This window comes from Acanthaster planci, linkage group LG01 (genome assembly GCF_054643075.1).
Source record: "Acanthaster planci isolate LZ-2023a linkage group LG01, COTS_SCS, whole genome shotgun sequence".
In the NCBI taxonomy this organism is placed as follows: Eukaryota; Metazoa; Echinodermata; class Asteroidea; order Valvatida; family Acanthasteridae; genus Acanthaster; species Acanthaster planci.
This window is the reverse complement of record NC_141777.1, coordinates 38050947-38075728: the sequence shown is the minus strand read 5'-3', so window position 1 is coordinate 38075728 and position 24782 is coordinate 38050947. Positions and strand designations below refer to the sequence as shown.

The 24782-nt window shown below is 40.4% G+C and overlaps 1 protein-coding gene across 1 annotated transcript in view; it reads right to left on the bottom strand.

Moving 5' to 3' along the window:
• Positions 1-12010, bottom strand: part of LOC110980516 (uncharacterized) — a 35104-nt gene extending 23094 nt beyond the window's left edge. Inside the window, exons 1-4 of the mRNA XM_087146139.1 lie at positions 11874-12010; positions 7482-7741; positions 5576-5658; positions 4781-4870 (exon numbers count right to left, since the gene is read on the bottom strand). Coding sequence (XP_087002265.1) covers positions 4781-4870; positions 5576-5658; positions 7482-7741; positions 11874-11968 — 528 coding nt within the window. The 5' untranslated portion in view covers positions 11969-12010. The remainder of the gene's footprint in view (positions 1-4780; positions 4871-5575; positions 5659-7481; positions 7742-11873) is intronic.
• Positions 12011-24782: the final 12772 nt, after the last annotated feature.

Genomic DNA, 24782 nt, shown 5'->3' with positions numbered 1-24782 from the left:
GGGAAATGCAGTGCATGCTGCTACTTACACTACCTGATATTAGACGGTATTACAGTTAAACGTTTACCGTACACTATCATTTCTTGCCTAAGTTGCCAACTTTAAGCACAACAAAACTTTCACGAATGACTTGCTATTCTATGCAACTTACAGAACCCAAGTTCAAATCCAGTTCCATTTTGGAACCAAAAAAATATACATTAGAACTCAACATGAAACCTACTGGTACCGTACGCACAAGCCAAGGCTTAGGTAAAGTGGTTTGTTGGTCTAGTTTGTTTGACTGTTTTTTATGTTCAGACATTATGGACACCAAGTTCTTTTGGGCCTTGAGGAGAGATCTAGTCTTGCCTGAAACTCATTACTGCAGCAGTCAAGCACTTCATCGGAAATTATATCATGATGAAAAATGAACTCAGAGATTTGAGATACAGACAGTACTATGTAGAACACATGAACTACCAGTACATGTACACGTTACTACAGCCTATGTTCACTTAGAAAAACAGTGGAATGGACAGATAGCTGTATCCAGAACATGCATGTTTTTTCTGAAGAAAATTACAGCTTAATCAAACACAAAAGACTGTTCACGAAACTGACTGACAACCAAGTACATGGGCTTGATGATCGAATGTCCTCTATTTATGCTATCAACTCACCCGAATTTCTGTCTGTTTGCTCTGAACATAGTCCTTGATAATTGCAACCTGTTACAAATGTACCGTATTTAACACCGCAAGCATCAGTGCCTTACACCTCCCATTCTGGCTGATCATTTAGAAAGTTGTTTTCTATGCACGCCGCCTTACCCAGACAAGGATCTGCTCCTGATCAAACCACTTCTGTGGCGATTAAAACCAGCGAATGGAAAGCTCTCTGAAGCAGGGCTGCTTCCTATGCTCGAGGGGGCTGGCTCCAGCCAAGATCGCAAATATACAGACGGATTAGGGGCGGGAATTGTTCCCTCCATTTGTGGGTAATTTGGAGGCAGAGATCAGTGTCAACAAGGCTGAGCCTGGGAGATGTTAGAAATAAACTCGATACGCTGTGGACCCCAGGTCAACAGGCCCTAAGTAGGCAATTGAAGGGGGACGGCATTAGGCCGATGGGCATATCCAGTCAATTTGGTGTTAATGGAAGCATTTGTGGGAGTCTAACACATCCTACGTGCTTTTTTTCCCGTCAGCACCGTGACTTTTGTTGATTCAATTTCATGAAAAAGAAACCTGTGTCTAAGCTCTGTCAGATATTTTCCATGAAATTCTTCTTAGTTTCTGGCTTTACTGAAAGCACACACATACACACAAGATAAACAAAAGCCACTTTTTAAGAAAGTCTTTTGATGAAAAAGGAATACGACCCTCTCAGTCTTCAATCATCTCATTTTAAAATGATTTTATATACACCAAGGACGAGTATGTAAAGGTTAAGGATGACTTTTGTAGCAGCAAAAAGAATGCCTATCTGTTGCTGTGCACAGTATACAGAATGGATTGTGGTTGAGTAAAGTCAAATTTGGTTCATTCTGTTGAAAATTTGTCAAAGAAAGTGGAGCTCTTCATTTAAGTTGGAAAATAACACCCACTCCCTTCTACCATCATTGTTTACTTGGAATGATGTTTTAATGAAAAGAGTAAAACTAAATGCCTTGAAATTCTTTAATCCTTTCAATCACGCCTTCCAAGGGCAGATTTAGAAACTGTGACATTGACAGTAATACACCATCTCTCCCCAGTTGACTCTGTCACTTTGTGTAATCATACCACGATCATGTGGTTCGAATCGTGAGCCGACAGCCAGAAGTCACCCAGGCAGCCTTGTCCCAACACCGTTGCCAGCCACCGCTGCTGCGGCTGCAGCCAACGGACGTGTAAAACAGAAGGGGGGGGGGGAAAGCTGCCTGCCTGCGCCAAACTGTAGACGGCCCAGGTGGCGCGGGGCCGAGGCTAATCAGCGATTGTAGCAGCTTCACAGCTGTATGTATGAAAGACCCAGGCTATTCTGACACCCTTCGAGCCCCCTCTTGGTTTGCCGGGGTCTCTGCTGGGAATAACCTCCCCCCCCCTCACGCGCGCACACACATCACGGTGTAATTGGGCATGATAATCGCGTCACTACGGCTGACCGATCCATGCTGTCTGACTTGGCTTGATACAGCCGAGTAGTTAGTCAAAACAGTCAGCCTGGTCTTTGTTCACATACCACAAGACGGCACCTTTGTCTATGGCTTTTTGTACAAAAATATTAATTGCCTATTAATCATTTCCTTCATGAGTGATTCATAGATTGATACAGAAAGATACGCTGATGTTGAACAAGTTCAAAAGGGAAGATGAACAAGAAACGAGTATCTCCTGTTTATGCATACATGAAAACAAAAATTGTACAGAAACTGCAAAGTAACTTGCTCTTCCGCACTGTGACTTCTTGCAACATTGACAATTGCCAAAATTGACCACAAAAACGCTGAAAGTTTTGCATCTGGAAGATTTGTTTTCAGACTGGTAGAGAGGGGAACACCAGAAACAAACTTAAACTGCTCCAAATTCAGTTTTATAATTAACTTCACTGGGTAGATCTGAATGTTTCTAAAAACAATGTAAACCAACCGTTTGTATTTTATGTAAGCTATACTGCAGATTACTGTGTGATCTTCTTTAATATGTAATACCCGGTAGGTCTACACGAGTAACGAACAGTGTTTGGACATAGGAAACAGTGCCCTCACCATGCGGACCCCAACATCCCTGTATGACATATCCCCATCTAACAATGGAACATGTTCTTAAAAAAATTGCAAAATGATAAACCGAACATGTTTGAATCCACCCCAAGGTCCAATTTATGAAGCTGAGATACAGACAAAAAGGTACGAAGCAAATTTTTTTGCTATTAAGGTAAGAACACAAGCAGTTAACACATCTGATGGAAATCCAGCCAGTGAAATCTTTTTTTTTTCCATTCAGCCAAACTTTTTGTTGCCGAGCCAATTTCTATGCCCCCAACTCCTACAGGTGGCTGTGCCGACTTACTTTGTGACAGCAATATCCTATAACACCAGTTGTCTTCTGAACAAATATGCTAAGATTGGCACATCCAGCGTGTATGACACATTTGCCCAGAAAGACTCTGACACTTGTGATGCACGGCTCTTCACATCTCATGCAAACTGCAAAAATCCAACACCTCAGGTGGAAAACCTCGCACACGGGATTCTACTTCGCATTACCGTATATCAACACGGCTTGAATACGCTACAAGCTTTCCTCCGGGAAGGTGAAAAGACCAGACAAAGTCATTTTTTAATGCTTAGTCTAGCTAATATTTGTGGCCTTCATCATCCTGTGGAGATGGTATCCCACACAATCTCTCCAGAACCCAGGCTGATTTGCCAGCATTGTTTTTATAGAAATAAAAAGAAAAGCAAATACACCAGACAGCATTGCAGAAAAAAAGACAGTGGATCTTGCATATTTTGAAGGGAGCGAAGAGGAGGTTGGCTGATGCGAAGTGAAGTCAAGCAAGGAACCAAGGCTTGCAATATCGTATGACATTTCCTGGCCGATGTTTCATTGTTGTTCATTCATATCACGTAAAAAAATAATCTGACTTGTTTTCGCCAAATTCTTCAGTGGGAGAGAAAAAATTATGGCTTTTTTTCAGTTTTATTTTAACAACATAACACTCAAACCACAAACAAAACACTTGTTGTTGGAGTAAGCTACAAAAACAGTTTATGTGTACACACTGGATGGTTTTCTTATTTCTGCGACAAACACTGTGTATTGTATATGGTGTTGGGTTTGGTAAATCTCTGAGATACTGGGGAAGCAGCCATCTTAAAAGACCTCAGTTACAATACTCTTTGTTATTTTTAGTTCCCATAAAAAAAATCCTAGAATATTGTTTTTCTCCGAATATGCAGTATTCACTGAGCTGAAATTTCAGCAGATTTGTTCTTAGGCGCCCTTTTTTAGACTTTGAGTAATTTTATTGCCTCAAAGAACACAGTGCATAAATAAACGATGAACTGAACCTTTAATCTGCATTCTGAGACAACAGGAAATAAGCAAATTCAAATCTCTCAGTTCAATGTTGTAAGTATATAGAATGTAAACAAGAAATTAATATGCATTAAAAACTATTTCAAATTTCACGTAAGCCTCTCCCTTAATTCTGAATTTGCCTGACGATTCTGCAAAGCCGTGTTTAAAGCAACTTTAAGCTGAAGTCATGCAGTCTGGTCACACAGTATCCCTGTACAGTGTGGATGTACCTGTATGCTCATGGCTTATTGCTGATGTTTCTAGACTATGATCGCTTCTCATTTTCAACACCAAGAGGGAGCTACTAATTAACTCCTTGTGGATGGCAATATGTTGACCGAAACGCTGACAAGAGAAAAGGGCAAGAAATACATCCCAGACATCCTAATACTGACTTATTGGAGTAACCTGAACAATATTTGTGGGACAATTCTCATCAATACTGTCCTTATATAGTTTCAACACTTTGGTCCCACCAATGGAGAGAAATCTACGCTGAGTTTAACTTCAACATGTAGTCCACCTCAACAGACTTCTCAGACTTCGTATGTTCACATACAAAGCAACGTCAATCCGAGGCGAGTTGGGGTTTGTGTGTGTGTGGTGATTTAACCTGTCAACCATGCCTGTGCGTATGGACAGATGGACAGATCCTGTTCACATTTCCTCCCTGCAGCATGATTAAGTCTATTATCAAAGTTCCCATCTAAATGCTAACCAACAAGACTTACCTGTGAAAGGCCAAGGTAGATAGATACAGTCTCTGAAATGTAGAGAAATCTACCATCATTGCTCAGAGCAAAGAGAAAACCGTCAAAGGCCTGGATGGGTTGAGGAAGAAAACAAGCTAGATGTTGGCCAGGCAGAAATTTTTAAATTGTTCTGAATGAAACTTGGAGTGGTAAATCATGATGAAAGCAGGTTGCTGCAAAAGTTTTATCAAAACTACAGATGTGACTGATTCTTTGCACAGGTATCAATTGTGCGATTGTGGGAGATTAGCTCAACAACATATTGCTGGTGGTAAATATCAAGGTTTGCAGAATGTAATGGAAGTTTTCAGCAAAGTAAAGACACATGAACCAACATGCAGGTTTGAATTCCTTTTAATTTGCGTCTGCCCTCAGGCAAAAGGGTTGTTCATACTTGCTTCTCTCCAACTGGGATCAGACTTGCGGGATGTTATGGTAAGCGGTGAGGGGCAATGCTTACACTTACCAAAAAAGTGACTACACAGCCAAAGACATTTGTTCCCTATGGAACTGACATGGATCCAGGAGATCTTACAACAGGTATGTAACTTGGGACTTTAACAAAAATGAGGAAATTCCAGCTTTTAAAGGAATTCGTAGTGTTTTCAATTTTCAATGGCAAAAAAAACCCCAAGGAAATCAGCTAATCCGAGGAAAAGTTACATGCCTGTTATAAGTCTGCAAATTACAGATCTTAAATACCATGTGATGAAAAGAATGCAGACATCTAGGTTCTTACTGATGAAAAAAAGACTGCAGAAACCAATTCTTTACCTGAAGAATGTGGCCGCCGAGATTGTGTTCAAAAACCTCCTGTGCTATTGCAGACACTCCAGAATGTTGTTGTGAAAACCGACCTAAAAATACAACAGTAACGATAAAGTGGTTGACATGCTAGATCTCGTAAGTCATATTTTTTTTAGTTTCACCTCCGACAATGTTCCCCACTCAGTCACTAAAATTGCCGAAAAATCAAGACAAACTCTGTGCTATGTTTGCCCGCCCCCTTCCCCGAACACACTCCAACCCAAACCTAAGCATATCTGCACGTAAAGATCCACCTTGCGGCATAGAAGGCTGGCTTTTAATTATCCCATCTTCAGTGGATACTATTCAGGTTCATTATACAAATTTGGCATCCAAGTTTTCTTTATCCCAGTCCCTCTCATACCTGACAACTGGTAGTGATTATCCAAACCATTCTCTTGAAAGGCCAGTTCATACTTTAGGTGAATGCAAAAGCTATTTTGAAGCACATTTATGCTCACTCTGGTCACAAGTGTGAACCGGACCTTAATGCCCTTTTTCCAAGAGTGATCAAAGCAAATACTATTTTGAAATTCTTTCTAACATTGACATGCAAGGTTAAAATAAAAGAAGCAATTATCAGTGGATTTTAGGTGATGAACATGGCCTTGAGAATTTTGTTTTTTTTACATTTTACTTTTACTTATTCCCATTGACGACAGTGCAGTGACGTATCCTGCCGTGAGGAGGACCAACTTGTCCCCTGACAGATTTTTTTTCTTTTATAAAAATCATTTCTTAACTAAGAACACTTCATAAGTGAGTAAAAAAAAAAATAATTTGTATCTTTATTTATCAAATAAATAGGCTTTTGATATTTTTGTCTCCCCATTATCACGTTGAATGAGCCCGAAGCAGCAGTCACTTTTGAATTTGCCCCCTGGACACCAAAAGCTAGTTACGCCGCTGTGGGAGAAGCGGGGTCCAGGGGGGCCAATGTCTGTCCCGCACCCCCTTCGACTGGGGAGGGGACTTGGTCCCACCCCCCACTTTTGGCAGGTCCTATAAATGGGATAGGGCTTATGGATCAGCCTATTAATGCCTGACGGTCTCACAACTCTCCCTCCCCTCTTAAAAATCATTCCACTACTGCTGCTTATCCTACGTATCAAACCCCTGCCAGAGATGGAAAAGAAATCTCAAAGAATTTGGGTCTGTAGACATCACACTGCCAAAGTTCCTGTCCCAGTTACATTGGTCTTTGTGAGGCCAGCCTTACATTGAACAGATGAACCATCTGTATGCAGATGCAATGAATCAGAATGGAATGCAGGGTAGGCCTTCCCTGTGTTAAGGGGACAATTTCTTCTGTTAGGAAAGTTGGCCGAGTTGTAGGGACAATTTGTCCCCCATAGTGTTTTTGGTCCCGGTACAATATCTATATTTCAACATGTGTAGTGCCCAAACTCCGGTAACCGGTGTGTGTGTTTACCGACATGAACATGAGCAGGCTTTGGAGAAATTGTGAACTTGTACTTTCATAAAACAAACTTGTGTAAAACTACCCTTATGTCACACCTTGGACCATAAATCCAAAGGAGCAAATCTGTCATAAATACCTTCACAAGTCCATTGTCAAGACCAATCAAAAGTTACAGCTTGAAGTGACAAAGGAATGCTACAGCTCATCCATGATTGGGCTTATGACCGACTGACTGGTGACCACTAAACTACATGTACAGTGTTGGTATTTCAATAATTCCCTATCGGAAGTCCACAATAATAATGACCATATCAAAAGTTACTCAGAGAGAACACTATGAAAGAACATTCCTATGTTAAGTGGCATTATATTCAACCCCCAGTATCTACTAACCCCCCCCCTTATACATGTACATGTACAATCCACCCTTTACCCCTATCTACCACCCACCTTGTAGCACTGAGGAAAGTGTCCTGCTTATCCCACTGTGTCCATCAGGGTAGTTATGCCAGGGAGGGTCACCCTGCATGGCAAAGTCTCGGATCTTTAGGTAGCTTATGGTCAGCCGGATGATGGACGCTTTGTCCAACTGGCTAGTGATGGCAGCAGGTAGTGGAAGCATCTTGGCCAATTCGTAATACTCGTAGTTCTCTTTGCCACGGCGGTTGCGGGCGGCATCACGTGACTTCTCCTTGCGCAGGGCAATAATCCTGGGAATGGCATAAGGGAGAAAGGATGCTCTTTCAATCAAACAGCAGACAAAAATCATACATCTAAACATCAGTTCGCATCATTTCAAAAAAATTGAAGTCCATCAATATAGATCATGATCCACAACGCTATAGAAGTTGTATACAGAAGTTATGATAACATGTGACATGTGGCTGCAGTCCCCCATAAGTCAGGAGCAAGTTTAAAAAAAAACAGAATCTCTGGAACACACAATAGGTCTGTAATAATGACAGCACTCAAATAGTGTGACTTTGCAGGACCTTTAATCATTTAAAACTGGGCAAGTTAGCAGGGTATCTCACAAACGGTTGTGTTAATCGAACACATGGCCTTTTCGTAAAGTTCTAATATGGCAAAAGCTGAATGGTTATAAACACCTAAAGATCTAACATTTTGGGGAGGGGTCGAAAAATCCTGAAATCCACAAAATCTTGAGAAATAACACTCCTGATCAGTTGTTCTACTGGTACCAGTAGCTCCATTTCACTTTTTGATGTTTGAAACTCTTTACAACTGATAGAGGATGTTATCACCCTTGATTTTGGAGAAACACTTTTAGATAAGCTTCATTCTTTTCTACAATAAGGAGATGCATCATGCATAAATTCACTCTTTTGGTGGCTGGATTGACCTTTTTATTTGCAGTTAGATATTACAATGTGGATTTGTGTATGCTGAATACAGCATTCTCTTATTGCATTACTCCATGCCGGTACCAGCATCGTGATGTAGTGTCATCCAATCATAAATATTCCCAAAAAGAGTGGACCCAATATTGCAGTTTTGTGGAAAAAAAATATATAAAAATTGGCAATTCTAAAACTCACACAGGCATACGTGTACATGTATGCAAAATCTCCAATATTTCTGTCTTAGTAAGTTTTGGTAAAAACAGTTTGAACAATCCTCAACTTAAACAATCAAAGTAAGACTGTCTCTCACCTATGTTGCCTGATGAGTAGCCCAAATTAAACCGGACTACAGCCCGTTTTTGATTTGGGTCAGATCATCACTGATTAACTCCATCACTTACATAAATTACCCATAGTGTGAGCCAAAAAGTCCCGAGTTATGGTTGACAAATGAAGTATCATACAGGATAAGGATCTCAATTACTGCTTAATGACACAGGACACTTCACCACAAATCTAACAAATATCACCGCCTAATGAGCCCTCGAGCGCCTCCTCAAATGAATAAACCCAAATCAATTTCCACTGAGCCCAACGGCCCGCGGACGGCCCCCAATGAGGTGATCGGCTCTGAGTTATTGCTTTCCGACGAGCGTTAGCCCTGCACTTCCCGGCTTATAAATGATGCAATAAATGCCAGGCTAGCCCCTGTGCCTGCGCCCAGTCGGTGCGCTAATGATTTCGGGAGCAGAGATAAAGCGTTGTTTATTTGCAGGATGATGTCAGCTACATATCCCCCCCTCCCCGTGAATGGACGGGGTATACAAGCATCGATGACAAGGCTGACATATCACACTAATGTATCATTCCATATGGTCTGACAATCATCAAACTCAAGGGGAGACATTCTTGTCAAAACAGACAGTACTCTTAGTCATATGCCAATTATAAAACCACACAACTAGTCTGAAACAACCTCCAGAATACACAAATCTAATTAACTCAACAGAAATTCATTACTTGAGAGTTGTAATCATTATTTTCTTGAGGTGTTCAGCTTTTCCATGCAAGTTTTTCTTTGTTAACTCCATCATAACGATTTAGAAGAATGTCCTTTTATAACTGACCAAGATATGAAAGAATTGCCCAGCAGATAGTAAAGTCACAAAGTGTGTAGTATCTTAGTACCTCTCGAAGACATACATATTGCACTGCTCAAAAAGACCATGCAGTTATTGAATTCAACTAACGGCACCTCATCCAAAAGAGACAGAGACGAACTTGAGTTTCTCACAAGTCATCCAGTTTTTCTAAGCCAATTCAGAAACTATTTAAATGAACTCTGTTATTACTCAATCTTTTTTTTTTGCAACTGGTGGTGTCGCTAGACTTACAGGTATGAAAAGAGTTGTGACCGGACTTTGATGAACTTGACCACAGTCCTGCAAGGAGATAATACACCTGTGTGCTGCAGCAGCTGACTTTGTAACTTTGGGGGAGTTTGAGCTCTCAGGGACATTTAAATGTGTTGCAGAAAACAAAGAAAGTATGCCATCCTTTTACTAGATTATTACATGTACCGGTATCCTTTTACTAGGAATAACGTGAAATGTGGGTATTCCCTGGCTTAAGGATGTTGGGAAATTTTCTACATTCTTATGCGGCCAATAAATAGTGTACTGGTATGTGCTGCCAATGTAATCACTGTTTTCCAAGAGATGGGTTTGTCTGGATTGGACAAAAAGGAACATTTTACATTTTTCTGAAATGCCTGTCTCTTCTTAAAAATGACGACCACATCAGAATAAAATACACTGAACAATGGCAAATGAGCAAGCAAACCCAGGAAATATGGGAACAAGAAATTCTCCGTGGTGTATCAACTGTTCCAAATGAAACAAAACTGGGAACAATTCACTTTTCTCCTGGAGTTGAGGTATGGCTCGGATGTACATGTATCTTTTCTCAAATGAAGTCATCAAGCCCTTGTTCCACGGGGTCATGCATAAGATCTTCTTATTTTTGATTTCTGGCTGTACTTGTAAATGCATTCTTCTGACTTCAATGTTCGCTCCATCCCTACAGGATGCAGGTCAAGCAACTCCTTGAAAATCTCGGAACAACATCTTCTTGAACAACATTCAATTTAAATGCTCAGAAGAAGTTAACAAGCCAAACAAGGGAAACATCTGAAAATCAATGGGGGAAATGCATTTATGCTAAAAACGAAATAATAAAAAAAGGCAAGAAAGAAAACAATAGTAACAAAGACCCAAAAATTGACAGTTCAATTTGTCAAACCAAAAAGTCAATGGAATATAAAGCCACTTACGTGTGTAGGAGAAATAAGAGGACACGGCGCCAGGGTTTTGAAAGACAAATGACAATATACTGATATGACAACCCCTTCTTTTGAAATACTCCCCGATGAATAGGAGGCCATAAACCATCCAGCACAGGGGATGTAATAATGACAAAAAATACTATGACTTTTCATGATTTTCAAAAGACAAGAAGGGACGGGTCATCTCATGAATGGCTCCCCCAGACGAGATGAGCCTTTCAATTTTTCTTGTACAAACTGTTCAAAAGTAACAAAACTTAAATGGTTTAAGCTACAAGTACATGAATCCACGATTTGTGGGGTACAACAATTCTTAAATCCGGAAAAAACCCTGAAAATTTATACTCTAAAAGTCAAGTAAACTTCACTTTCCTATTGACACATATTGGTACTTTCCTGCAGAGGAATTCACCATTGTGGCTATTCTCTGAAGCAGGCTCATATGTATCTCATATAAATGACAATCAGCTATAGTGTGATTTACATGACAAAAAGGAAGAACGGCAAAAAACCACCTGACACGATGTCTGAAAGTGAAATGCACCATGACATGCCAAAATGACAATTCACGTCATTTTTATCCCCACTGTTGAAATGTATTTTATCTTCAATGCGTTTAAAAATCAAGTCAGAATATAAGTCACTCCACCACAAGATTGCTACTTCTCCTTAAAAAATTGGAATGGTGAATTATAAAATCTCATAACAAAAAGAACTGACGTACACATGAACAAGCGTTACATAAGTAAAATGACTTCTAAAAAAAGTGAATTGCTAAGTCAATCATTTACCATATGTCAAATGATTAGTGCAATTTTGCCACCAATTCTACCTTTTTGTTAACAAATTTTAAAGAACTACGGGTAAATATAAAAACAGAAGTGAAGATAAAACTTCACATACGGTACTTGTACCAATGTAGTCATGTAGCGTAAGTGCTACCGTACATATGTCTAAGCTGCTAACACCAACTGCTAGTGCCAACTTATCCCGTCTAATACCCTACAACTAAGTCAATCATTCTGCATCGCATGGGCTCAAATCTGTTGGAGTATCGGCGGCACGTCAGACCATGCGTGAGTGTTGAAACACCGTAAGTATACACAAAGGCTGGTCGCGTGCACCAGTACTTACATAGTGGCGTCCAGGTTGGTAGCGTAAGGCTCTGGATACATGAAACATTCCATGCTTGGCGCCTGCCATGATAACGAGGGACAACACGCAGCCATTGATCTCCTGTCTATAGCACTGTGGTTCTCTCATCTATTGGTTGAACACCACACGGGCCGCCTGGTTAAAACAAGCCTGAATCCCCATCATCCAAGTTCCCCCCCCCATACACACGTAGATGCACTAAAAGGTGGCACGGCTCCACTCATTGGCTTGAAAATTAGTCATCTGCTAAACACAGGCCCCTCCTGCATTTGACAAGTTGGGGAAGGCAGGGGGAAAAAAGTGTGCCTTGTGGACAGCTCCTCAGCCGACGAAGTAGTCCTCCCAAGGGGGCGTGTACGGACAGGGGAGGTGTGAAGTGTTTTCCGCTCCGTCCATCTGCCCGTTTGCCAAGTGGCTCCGGCGGTTTAATTCCTGTCCTAGGAGATGCGTCAAGTGGCTGCAGGCCCAACTTGCAACGTTGTGACCGTGACGTACGGCTCGCCGGGGCCAGCCCCTATATAGTCACTTTAATTCCAACCTTTGACCCATTGGCACCTGTGTTGTCATTGCAGTGGGATGGCTCTGGACTACTAATCGCCAACCACATCCAAAGTCCTCTCTCTCCTCATCCTTGTCCACACACATCTCCAGAAGTCCGTGTTGCTTTTGTCTCACACACAAGTGTTGACATGGTACTGGTACCAGCAGCTAAGCTACTGAATGCAAATTCAGCCGAGCAACTAAGTACACAGTCAGTGAACTCCACCTTTTTTTCTTTTACAAATACTTGGGGGTTTCTTCAGTTGAAAAACAATACCCTGCCCCAATTTTAAGACACCAATGACATTATGATAAATCTTTTGGATGCTCTGATGTAGTCTTTAGTATTTTGGAAAGCGATATCATCACACCTCATTCATTCCTTTGTCATAAAATGCTTCACTGAACATACTAGTAGTTGGTTAAAAATATTTTCAAATGTAAAATGGAAAAACATGTAAAAAGCAAAACAAACTGTGCACAAAATAAGCTAGATTCGACTGCCATTGAAAGAAACCGGCAATTTTGCAGGGGAACAAGTGGCTGGGGGGCTTTTCTGTTTATACTTCTGTCCAACCCTATCTGTTACCTATATGTCTTCATTTCTCAAGCCCAACAGAATAAATCCACTTAGGATTTAGATTGGTCTTGTGGAACTGTGGAACATACATGATGTGATTAGAAGGAAACATTAATGTACAAGTAAAGACACTGATGAACAGGTAAAATTTAGACAAGCTGTTTATTCCCAAATGCAAACTACTGGTATGCTGCACATCGAAGTTGAAGTACATATGTATAATGTACTAATCGGTCTGATTAGTTAGATATGAAGCACACCTGTAAAATGTAATACAGCCCTCTATTGACAAGGTGTAACCAGACACATTCCTGGTGTTAAAATGATACGTCCATTGGGTGTTAGAATAACACATGACTACAACCGAAGTGTTAACTCAACATCTCCAGTGAGTGGTCGGACAATAGTCTTTGAAATTTAAACTTCTGCCACAAAAAAGGCATCCAATGTGCCATATATATACATGTATGTATTTACGTAAGGTAAATAAAATGTCAAATCCACAAGAGTTGAGTAAATCGATCTGTTTCTGAATTCAAGATTGAGAAAAAGACTATTACATAGCTTAGGTCTTTATCAGTGTCCTTAAGTTTTCTCCTGAGCTGATTATGCCAAACACATATTTATTTCCATTCATAAATACTTCTAGAGTCAGAAAGTCAAATATGTTAAAGAAAAAATTTCCAAGAGTTTTGTTCAACACTTTTACTTCATCTTTTTTCTGATACCCCCTCTAGCTATGTTAGGGTATGGTATGTGCCTCCAGTGAGCTGTTGCTTTATCAACCATTTCAGAGCCAGGCTCACAACCAATAGGAATGGCCAGTGGGGTATCCCGAGGCTAGGTCCAGGGAGAGAAGGGGCAGGAAACAGATCCATTTTTTTTTTCAAAAACAACGGTCAAAATGTTTTTATACGTGGATGGTTCAACCTGGCTTTGCTCAATCCTCTGTCAATGTAAATTTTCACATGCACCAGGGGTCTAGGCTACTGCAAGTGTTAGCATACCAGTACATGCGCATGTATCTAGAGTGCCTTTTTACTTTTTCAAAGCTCTGCAATGTGTTAAAAGTATACAAGAGAATATGGACCACCAAAGCCCTTTACTATGAAACAAATGTCAAGTCTCTAGGTTCTACGGGTACGGAATGTACACAAATGGGAACCTAAATAGAGAAAAAATTATCACACTTGTATGATCACCTCTCAGTCTCAGAACTCAGTCGAAACAAAATCCAGTTACAGTATGATCCTACCACACTGTGCACATTTGATTGCTGCACTGCACATTACCTGAGCATGTTGGATAAAACAGATAAGATTTTGGATAGTTTCAGCAGATTTTGTTCACAGCATTTTGATGTAATTATTCCCATCCTGTCCAACAGAATGGAATTAACCATATGCTGCCAGGGAGCCCAGTTTTGAGCACATCCATGTTCACTTTATATGCGAAACCGGGGAGCCCGAAACGGGACAAAAGAGCTAGGCCTTATAACAAAAGACTGTACTTAGAACAAAAGACCGAGGAGGAGGAAATCCATCATTGTTTTGAAAGATTGTACCACTGTTTGTGGCATTCAGTGCAAGCAGATTACTACCAGGGACAAAAGTGCTCTAGCACTCCAGTGATGAGTGATACAATACCACTGCATGCTAATCTGGCCCCTACATGATGCTAGCCATGCACTGTGCCAGTTTCAAGAACATAAGAACCTTATGTAACACCACACAATCTGGGCTTTTTTTACCAGGCAGCAGGCCCGGCTGAAATACTCAGCATCAATAGATTTTGTCTATTAGATTAGAGTAGCCACCAGGCAGTCATTCGTGTGGGTGTAAACATCCAGTAAATAAGTTAGGATTTTTTGAAGAATTTTGAAAGCAGAATTTCTTGAAAATCTTCTGCTTTTACGTCATACAACTTCAAATTCCACCCGGCAGCAAGTGCTTAATAATGTTCCTGAAAGCGTACCATGTGACTGAAAACTGAGATGAACAGACCATCTGTTACCCAGTCTCTTTATCTGGTCATTTCCCTGTTTGTCGTAATCTTTGTGACAAGAAAACATACTTTGACCTGTAATAATTTCGTTTGCACTGGTATGGCACGAATTTCATCAGATTTGATTTAATTTAAGGGAGGTTATCACATAAGCACAAGACACCCTTTGTTGTGTGAGAGTTTGTTCACTGTACAAACAAATCTAGAGGCAGCACCGTGTAGTAGTGTGCATGGTATATATGTTATCATGTTAAGTCTGTAATTTCTTCTACAAATCACACAGTTGCTCTCATCAAAACCATTGCCTTCAACTCTTCCACTTCAGCAAAACTTTCTCTTTATAAAGCTCTCATCCTTCCCATATTGGAATACGGTGTACCTGCCTGGCTCCCTCAGACAAGGAAGCTGGTCGACAATTGGGAGAAAGTTCAAAAACATGTGACCCGTTTTTATCCTGGGCCAGAAGTGTGGTGAGATGAGTTACCCTGACAGGTTAGAAACTCTTGATTGGTCTGACTTATCTTGTCATCATAATTATGCTGATCTCTCGTTTGTCTCCAAGTGTCTGTTCAATACTGTTGAAAGTAACGATGTGATTACAATGTTTCTGTTAATTCCTGCCATGTTCACGAAGTTTTATTTCATCACCGGCAAGCAAGGACCCAATCCCAATCTTATTTCCATGTTTTCCTTTGTCTTTAGTCAACTCTCCCTGAACACGTTCGCAATGCTATTGTTTTACAGCCTTGTTCAACTTTTCTTCCCACTCTTAGAAACAGTGTTCTCTTTTCATATTAAAATCCCAACCCCATATTTATGTTGCATGTACATGTTCTTTTTTAAGTAGGACTATAATTTAGCCTCCTCTCTGTCAATTATCTTTTACATTTTTATCAGATTTGTCGTAATGTGACTAGTCACAACAAAATGAGTGCTAAGTCGCATTCCACTTTTTTCTATTTTGAGGGTTAATCTCATATTGAAGTGGAGGTCAATTTTGGGGTAGTGTAATATTTGGAAAGAGTAAGCCGTCTTAGTTCCAATTATTTTGCAGGATCATATATTTCAAAAGTCACTTTCTCAGCAAATTTTGATGATAGTATTTTTCGTGCCTTGTCAGAGATGTTGAAACAATGTTGGGAACAAAGACGCAAAGCCAAAATAATGTCACATTGTTAGCTCATATTTTTACTCTAAGTGTACCAAATACACAGCATTGGGAAAGCTCTCTTTTGCAGAGTTCAAATATACATGTACCAATATCTCAATTTTTGAAAACTCCAACTTTCAGATCACTTTGTGGTGACAAGTCACATTTGTACATGTACATGTATATATCTATTCTCTTATAAATCCAATTTTTTGGTATTTATTGTGTGTTTTTCGCTAACTGCTTATTTACTTAATTCATTCAATTTCTTACATCATTTTTATTCCTTTCCACTTTTATTTCCATTTTATTCCTTTCCAGTGAGTTTATTTCTTTTTATATTGAAATATTCATATTTTCTAATATTTTTATTTATTCTGATTTATAGTTATTTACTTTACACATACCTTGATGAGGAGCGGCAGGCCCTCTTTTCATGTACTCAGCCTCCTGTTTTCCAATTATCCTTTAAACTTTAATGACATTTATTGTACACGTGCCTACTCTCCTCTTACACGTGTATTATTTTGTATTTATTGTGTCCTTATTTATTGTGTCTTGATCATTAATTGCTTATTCATGTAATTTATTCAATTTCATATACAAATTATCTTCCTTCATCTCCAGTAAAAATTTAGGCTATAAGCTATAACTTTTGGCTTCAAATAGCTTTACATATTAATATTTTTACTTCTATTTCTAGTATTTGTACACCACTTGATATAGCATGGCAGGTCTTTGGCCACAGTGATTGTTATCACTTTTGTCTCTCTTATGCCCATCTTGTACATGATGAAAAAGAAACGGCATGAATAAATAATAATTTATAATATCATGTTTGAGATGATTTCAACTTTTTGCTCGCATTTTCAAGGTTAATTTGCAGAAAACAAGCATCATGATGTTGTTTATGTGCTTTGGAAAGAGTAGTTTTGATTGATCAATTCCCCATCGTGCCAACGACTACAAGCAACCTTTGTATCAATGCTGCAGTATCTGGTCTATAGCCAACGTCGTGCTTTCATGTTCATTTGGGGAAAACTGTGTCAATAATATCTGTACTGTTGATGTTTACAGGTTATCTACACAAGTGCACAAATGTAACGAACTGAATGGGATATGTACCGCAGGACAGACTCTTCTTGAGAGGAGGTGTAAAGTCCATGGTTGGCACGATTGATGGAGGGACAGTCTCCGTCTGTAGCATTCCCCCTTTTAATATTTACCTTCTGCTCAACCCATTGCATTTGTTAATATTTACCCTACCATCTCTTCCTTTTTTCCAATTCATGTTTGTAATTGATTTTTTTGGGGTGGTGCATTTGATGTGGTTGGACCGCACTGTTCTCAAGGCTGCGCTGATTCATGAAATGCAGAAATTCTGTGGGAAGAGACACCATGCTCCAAATGTTGCTTCTAATGCCAAAATAGCAGCATACATGTCAGAAAATTGTAAAATCTTCTGTAAACCAAATATTATCTGACAGATTACTGTCACAAGAATTTGAGTAATCATCTATTACAAATAACTAAAACCCCCAAGAAGTACCTTGCAATGATGTGGTTGGTCATCAATGCGTACATACATTTCACTGCAGTTCTGTTTGTCACAAAAGTATACATTTTGTTAACGGGAGTGCACATTGGCATCTTGAGATCTTGCAAAAAATCCAGTATTGTGAAAGAGGATTCATCATTTGATGACTAGGCTGACTGACAAAGTAATCATCAACACGGTTTAATAGACCTTACACAATTTTTGTCTTCACTGGTTCAATTAAATAGTTTAACAAAAATTGCTCGTGTATTATGATGACATTCTTGTTGAAAAAAAATTGAAAGAATGGTGAGCTCAGGTCAGATTAAAAGTCACCTTTGAAATTTCCTTCTTCAACTCAACTGTGATTGACAAAGGCAATGCCGACACCAAGCCCAAAGTTTTTGCACACTTTTTAGACAATATGTTTCAAATATCTCAATTCCAGGACTATATCAGTGCATGGTACTTCCTGCCAAGGCCTTGTCTTCAGCCACTAAAAATTCCTACATCAAATCAACAACTGCAAAGAGAGTTACAAATGGTCCACACTCTTCGGTGCTCTCTGGTTGTTACTAGTTCAACAAACTCCATGGGCACACTTCAAGAGAAAAAAAGTACGGAGCACACCCTTGATGAGAGTAGTTTTCCAGGTGCTTCAATTCCCGGCTGGCCTTGCCCTAGACTTTCTCCTGCCTTGATCCTCACCTTTGAGAATGCTCACATGTATGTGTCTAGCAAACATTTCCATCTAGTGCGGGATAAGTGGGCACCGGTTCCTGCGTGCCAAACCCGTTGCTGTTTACCAACACTGGTCCACAAACAAAGTCAGATGCACCTTCTCTATCTCCCTGCTTCCCTCTTGTCTTCAACCATTAGCCATTAAGGTAGGAATCTGGGGCATTGATTGGGCAAATTTGCCAGGACCGTCTTGCCCCATCCCCGAGAGGGGAATCAATGCTCAGTCTTAATGAGGGCCCACTTCAGTAACGCATCCAGGCTGTCCAGGCAACGTTCCCTCCTCACTGACCGGGCCATTGGTAAGTTACAAAACTGAGCCCAGTTGAAAAAAATCCAATGACCTAAATCTGACATGCTGAAAAAGGGGAAAAAAATTGAAAAGAGAGAGAGAGAAAGGTAGCCTGCAGTGTAATTCATGCCTGTAACTAGAGGGTTATGTTTGCCAGCTAGAATGGGAGTCAAGGGCAGCTTGCATCACAGCCTTCATCCATTTTCCCCCTCCTAGCGAGAACAAGTCCTCAGTAAACAACTTACATCTGCTTTGACTACTGGTGAGGGGCCAAATGGATGGGCAGATCATGGAAGACTGCAAGGCACACTATCGTGCCACCATGAGAAGGCTTGTATTTGCCGACGCCCACACCACTTAGGCTATTCTGTTCCAAACCAAGCATGGATTACACAAAGATGCTGCACCCTCCTGAGCCTAGGTCTCTTGTCCGGCATTTCTTGTGAGCTGGCCCCCCAAATGAAAATCTGCATGGGGCTACGATTGGGGGTGCAGGCCTCCCATTGGCCGGTGAGGGGCAGGCGATATTTGCCCTTTTCCACGGGCGTGCGTCACCACCAGATCCTTCACTTGTCACTTGAGACCTCCCAAGAAAAAAAAAACCAGCAAAGTAATTGCTCGATATGCGAGACCATGAGCCACGGCCAAACTTAGGCCGTGCCCAACATGTTTGTCTTCTTAATGTACCATTTCCATTGTTAGCTTTGGTGGCAGGCCCCTGGCCAATAGATTTACTGTGTTTGAAGAGCAACTAGGATGCGGCTCACCATTTTGCCCAGCTGTTATGAGGCACAATTAGAAAGCATGTCAAGTATGCGACCAAGGCCTTTGTCAATAATTTTCCAGGAGGAACATACCACTTTTTTTCCTTTTAAAAATTGAGAAGTGCACAACCTCAGAAAAGGGCAAGGCACTCATTTAAAGACAAAATCAACAACTCCTCCAAAATCTCATTCACTCTCCAAATGTGCTTTTGCCTGTTGCGCAAAAATTCCCAGTCAAAAAATTAAATATTTTAAAATCTTTGTTGCCAATCGGGTAGAGAGTTACAAAACTGCGCTTCAGAAATCATGCCCGTTATGGCCCCAGGAATTTATGCCAATTCTCAAGCAGCATGAAAAGACTACTCAATTCTAATTCCAACTAATAAAGGCCGGTGAACACTTCACTCCGCAGGCCCCCCTCAACCAAGTCACTCCACCGGACCTGAAACTGATCCCGACACTCTGCTTTTGTGCACAATGTGGGACATTTTGTCAATCTGGTTGGTAATAGTTGTAACTAGAGTCATGGGTGCCTCAAGGCTATGGGCCAATCCAGCAACATCTGATCAGCAATTAAATAAGCTGTGTAAAATATACAGGCTGCCCAACCATCAAATGATTGCTAGGAAATGCAAACAGTTGCCAGCACTTCTCTACACAGAATGCAAAAACAAGTTCAAATTAGGAAGGAACTCAAGAACTACATGTATTTATCAGAATGGAATTAATTTTGTTGAATTTTCATCTTTGTCAAATAGTCTTCAAGAAAACTGTGCCGTTATTTTCAGACCAGTTCAATGATCGAATGGACTCGAGAGGAAACTGTTTGCTCGATATGCATCATTACACATGTACTGATACCGTACACGTTCAACCAAAGCACAGCAATGTTTAATTTTAACGGACCTGCCAAGAAGAGAATTTTGCAGAATTTACATGTCATCATGTGAGTCAGTCACTTCAAGCCTAATATAAATGATAATACATGTTAAAGTACACTAGTACCCAGTAGTTGGTTGCTAAGCAGCTCCAGCATTTATGTACTAACCTTTGTTACTTCCATGTGGGGACGGAATAACCGTTACATCAGAACCAACAGTAGCAAATTCACGATGCTGGCTTTCCATCTCAAACAAGCTCAATTTTCAGCTTCACTTAATTATACAACTTATCTACAGTACACGTACACCTCTGTCCACATCCTACCCCAGGTATTTACCTGTTGTTTATGGTTTGCTTATCAGTCTTTACTTGCTGGGCTGCACAGACACCTGTCACTGGAGGCCCCGTTAATAAACTCATCATTGTCAATTGACAAAAAAAAGGCCAATAAAATTGCACATGACCAAATAACATCAACCTGCCAAGCAACAGTATACCATCCTGCACAACTTGTGCACATACCAGTAAAAATACTACAAACAAAATGCTCTCTTGTTTTAACATCTTGGTGGCCCAAGACTTGTAAAGTCACTTCTGCTGACGATCCTACTGAAGCACACGGCATCAGAAATCGCAAGGATCGATGACGCAGCACTGCACAATGCACATACTGCACCATTGACCACATACGAGGATCAACATGTGGACTTGAGGCATGCGTGAAGGCAGGCCAAGGGGCTCGGCCCTTTACCCATAGGCAAGCGCACCACTTTCTATCAAAGAAGGGCTTCCTGGATGAGTCAAGATTTCAGTACATCACGAGCCTTAATCTTTACAGGCTAGAGATTCCAGGCTATGTACACATTAAGCTCCAACCAGTCATAGTCTGTTGGGGGGGGAGACTTCCCCCTCGGGCGTTTCCCTAAAAAATATCACCCCATGCCATCCTAACCTCTGCACAAACCTCCGCCATATGGCTTGAGACATTCTAAAAACTAGACTTTCTAAATTTGTCTAATGATATCGGGTTTCAATTGATCTTAAAGCTAATGTTGAATGTGACATGGTCTAGTGAAATCATACATGTAGATGGAACTGGGTGTAAACTGCACCAAGAGATATTCAGTACCGCAACTGAGATGATTGTCTTTTTCGAATTTGCATTTCATTCAAATTTACACTCTTTTATGTTCAGAAAACTACTGAAGAAAAGACATGTGTTCGTGTGTAACTAAACATGTCCAAACTTGAAGGCTCATTCTCTCAGTATGGTAAATCATTACACTATCAAATAATCCTACTTTGCAAGATGCATAATTTCTCCTTAAAATGCTTTTAAAAATGGAAGTTTGTTTCTCATTCAGAATTTACCAGTAATGTACATTTGATCTCCTATTCAGTTCCATTTAATTTATCACTTAAACAAATGAATCGTTGAATTTCATAAAAATTTTCAATATTTGTAAGGACTAATATTTCTGCTTTGTAACAATATAAAAAAAGCCAAGTACCACAGTTATCAGCAACATTAAATGGACAAATTAAATGCCTGATTTTGTCAAACCTAGTTGAAAGACCCCACAAACAATACTTGAGTTCTAGAGAATGTGTTGTGAGTTACATGTGGAAGATGGCAAATACATGTAAGTGCTGGCTCAAGATTTCACTTTGGTGTTCCTCTCTTATTCTGAGAAACAAACGTTCCAACTTCAGCTAGAAAAGCAAATGAGATAAATTTAGGGTGCAGATGTGACCTAGAGCAAGTTTGAGACAAGAAAAGGCAAATTTAGGAATCTGCTAAGCACTGGGTCTCAGGAAAAAAAATTGTAAAAAGCCAAGTGAATAGCCTGCTATCTGCATACAGATGAGGCAGGTTAGAGGTCCCATGGGCCTATCTAGCCCTGCCTAGGAATCATTACTGAATCAGGGATGCAGAACAAATGGCCGGCAAAGATAGAAGACAGAGAAATAGAGACAGAGTGGGAGAGACAGAGAGTGGGAGGTGGGGGGGGGGATAACAGAGGGGTGGAGGACCTGTTTCCAATGAGTCCTGCATACAGATGTCGCTTAATGGCCCAAGGGGGAGGTGTGTGGGGGGGGAAGGGCATTCAAGAATGAATGCTGTGGCATGTTGCCCAGGGAACAACATCAGAAACAATGTCCAAGGGCGGAGATGGTGGTGGGGTCTTGGCAGGCTGAGCCCAGGGATCACAAGATAGGACTGGGGATAATATATACGAGGGGGTTATATAGGAGAGATCAATTGTGAACATAGCTTTAAGGTCTATGTGAAGGCCAACAAACCCACACAAGGCACTTTCACAAGTAAGTACAGCGCATAGCTTCTTGCAAGGCTGAACCCTTTAAGACCCTTCAACATCAATCAGAGTTTGCATGATTCTGTAAGACTGAGCAAGGTAAAGCCTGGCCACTGGTGCTCTGAAGGACGCCTAGCATCCGGTGAAGATTTTCAAGGTATCAAAAACATGCCATGGAGCTCCTGCAGAGTGGTGAATCTTGAAGAATTCAGGAAGGTTGCTAGAAAATATCCTTTGGGAGTTTGAGATTGCAATGCAAGAACTGTGAAATTGGTTATTGTACAATGGAAATGTTGGACAAATCAGGAATTGATCAAAACTGGGGGGGGGGCTCAAAATGAAAACATTCAGCATTAATAAAAGCATTAGAGGAGTAGCACGTAAACTCGGTCCGTGAAAAGTATCCATTCTACATAACTTTAAAACAAATTTAAAAGGCAGTGGAGAGACCAAAAAAGTTGAAATCTTTACAAGAAAAAAAGGAACTGAACGGCATGTACTTGCCACCAAAGGCCCAAATTAATACGTACAGGTATTAAAAACAGGCTTTCCTGAGCTGTAAGGTGCATGTCTCTTCATGTAAGTGTGTCAAGGGAACATCATTGGGCTCTACTTTTATTAGAAAAAATGCCAATAGCTATTGGATTCAAAATAGCGTGTGATTTATGACAAACTGAAGGCATATGATTTATTCAACATTTCCTGCGTCCCTTTTCCATTATTGAAATTAATTATTCAGCCAATAATCACGCAAATAATTCATACAATGGCAGTGGGCCGCCTTGCCCAGTTTGCAATCTCGCTATCCCGTAATGGCATTCATTTCAATCCGGTGCCCATGTGTCAACGTCACATTATTTATTCTGCCCTTAATTTTCAAATTTTCATTACTGCCGCGATGGGGAGTGGGGGCCATTTTTCTTGGCCAGCTCCGGCAATTTTTGGCACAGTGGTGTTTGCCGAGGATGTATCTATCCCTGGTAATCTGGCAGGAAATCATCCGCAGACGCCTATTTGTCATTCTTTAGCTCTACGGCAACGACGGACTTCAGCTGTATGGTTCCACTCCGCTCATCTAATTGACACCATTTGTCAAAAGAATGTGTTTGTTCGGAAGGGGGACAGGCTGAGATATACAGTTTTTCGGGAGCGTAATTTCAAATTGATTTTGTGGCAGTCTTTTAACAAGTCTGTTATGCTTTATCGTATTATTGGTTGCTGAGGTAAAATTCTGTTTTGGTCTGGGTGGGCTCTTTGCAATGCTGAATTGAAAATGAGGTTCTACTGGCAAGGTTGCAAATGCAACCTCACTTTGGTTTCATGTAGGGAATCTCTATACCATGTGCAAACAATTCAGCTTCTTTGTTTTACTGACAGCAGAGAATGACAGGCAAAGATCTCCTCCAGGGGACCAATATAGCATTCCTGGAAACAAATGACGAAGCAAGAACTGAAATAGTGTCAGTGTAAAATAGTTGTAATGATGTCAGATTTGCTGGAATTTCAAATCTGCATTCTGTCTGTCCCGGCTTGGCCCCCAACCCCAAATTTGGACAAAAAAACCTACTTTTTATCAGGATATTCAAATAAACCAAACTTTCAAACATTACTTATATGACATTTCCCCACACAAAAATGTTTCAGAAATATGACTTCCGACAATTTCTTGGCAAATGAATCAAGAAAAAAACTTGAAACTATATACTCTTATGTAACCTAGCAAAACAATTTGTGGCATTAAAATACAAGTTTGCTTTGCATTTTGGCTTTCTTTCTGCTGCATAATAGGAGCTGCCACGCCTATCCAGGAAACCAGGACAACTATTCCCACAACTCTTGAACAGAGATCAACTTACAAACAGATACTCTACTGCCCTCATGTGGTCACAAAATGTCAGCCTGTTTTTTGGTCAAAATCTAGCCCACAGAGTGCATTCCACTGTACAAATGCAGTGATTACAAATCAGCAGCGAGAAGAGTACAGTTACTGCTAACTCAAAATTCATTCATTCTGACTTACTCAATGAAAAAAACAAACTTCTGAGTTGATCCCTCAGCTATCAGTAGCAGGGGCATGAAATAA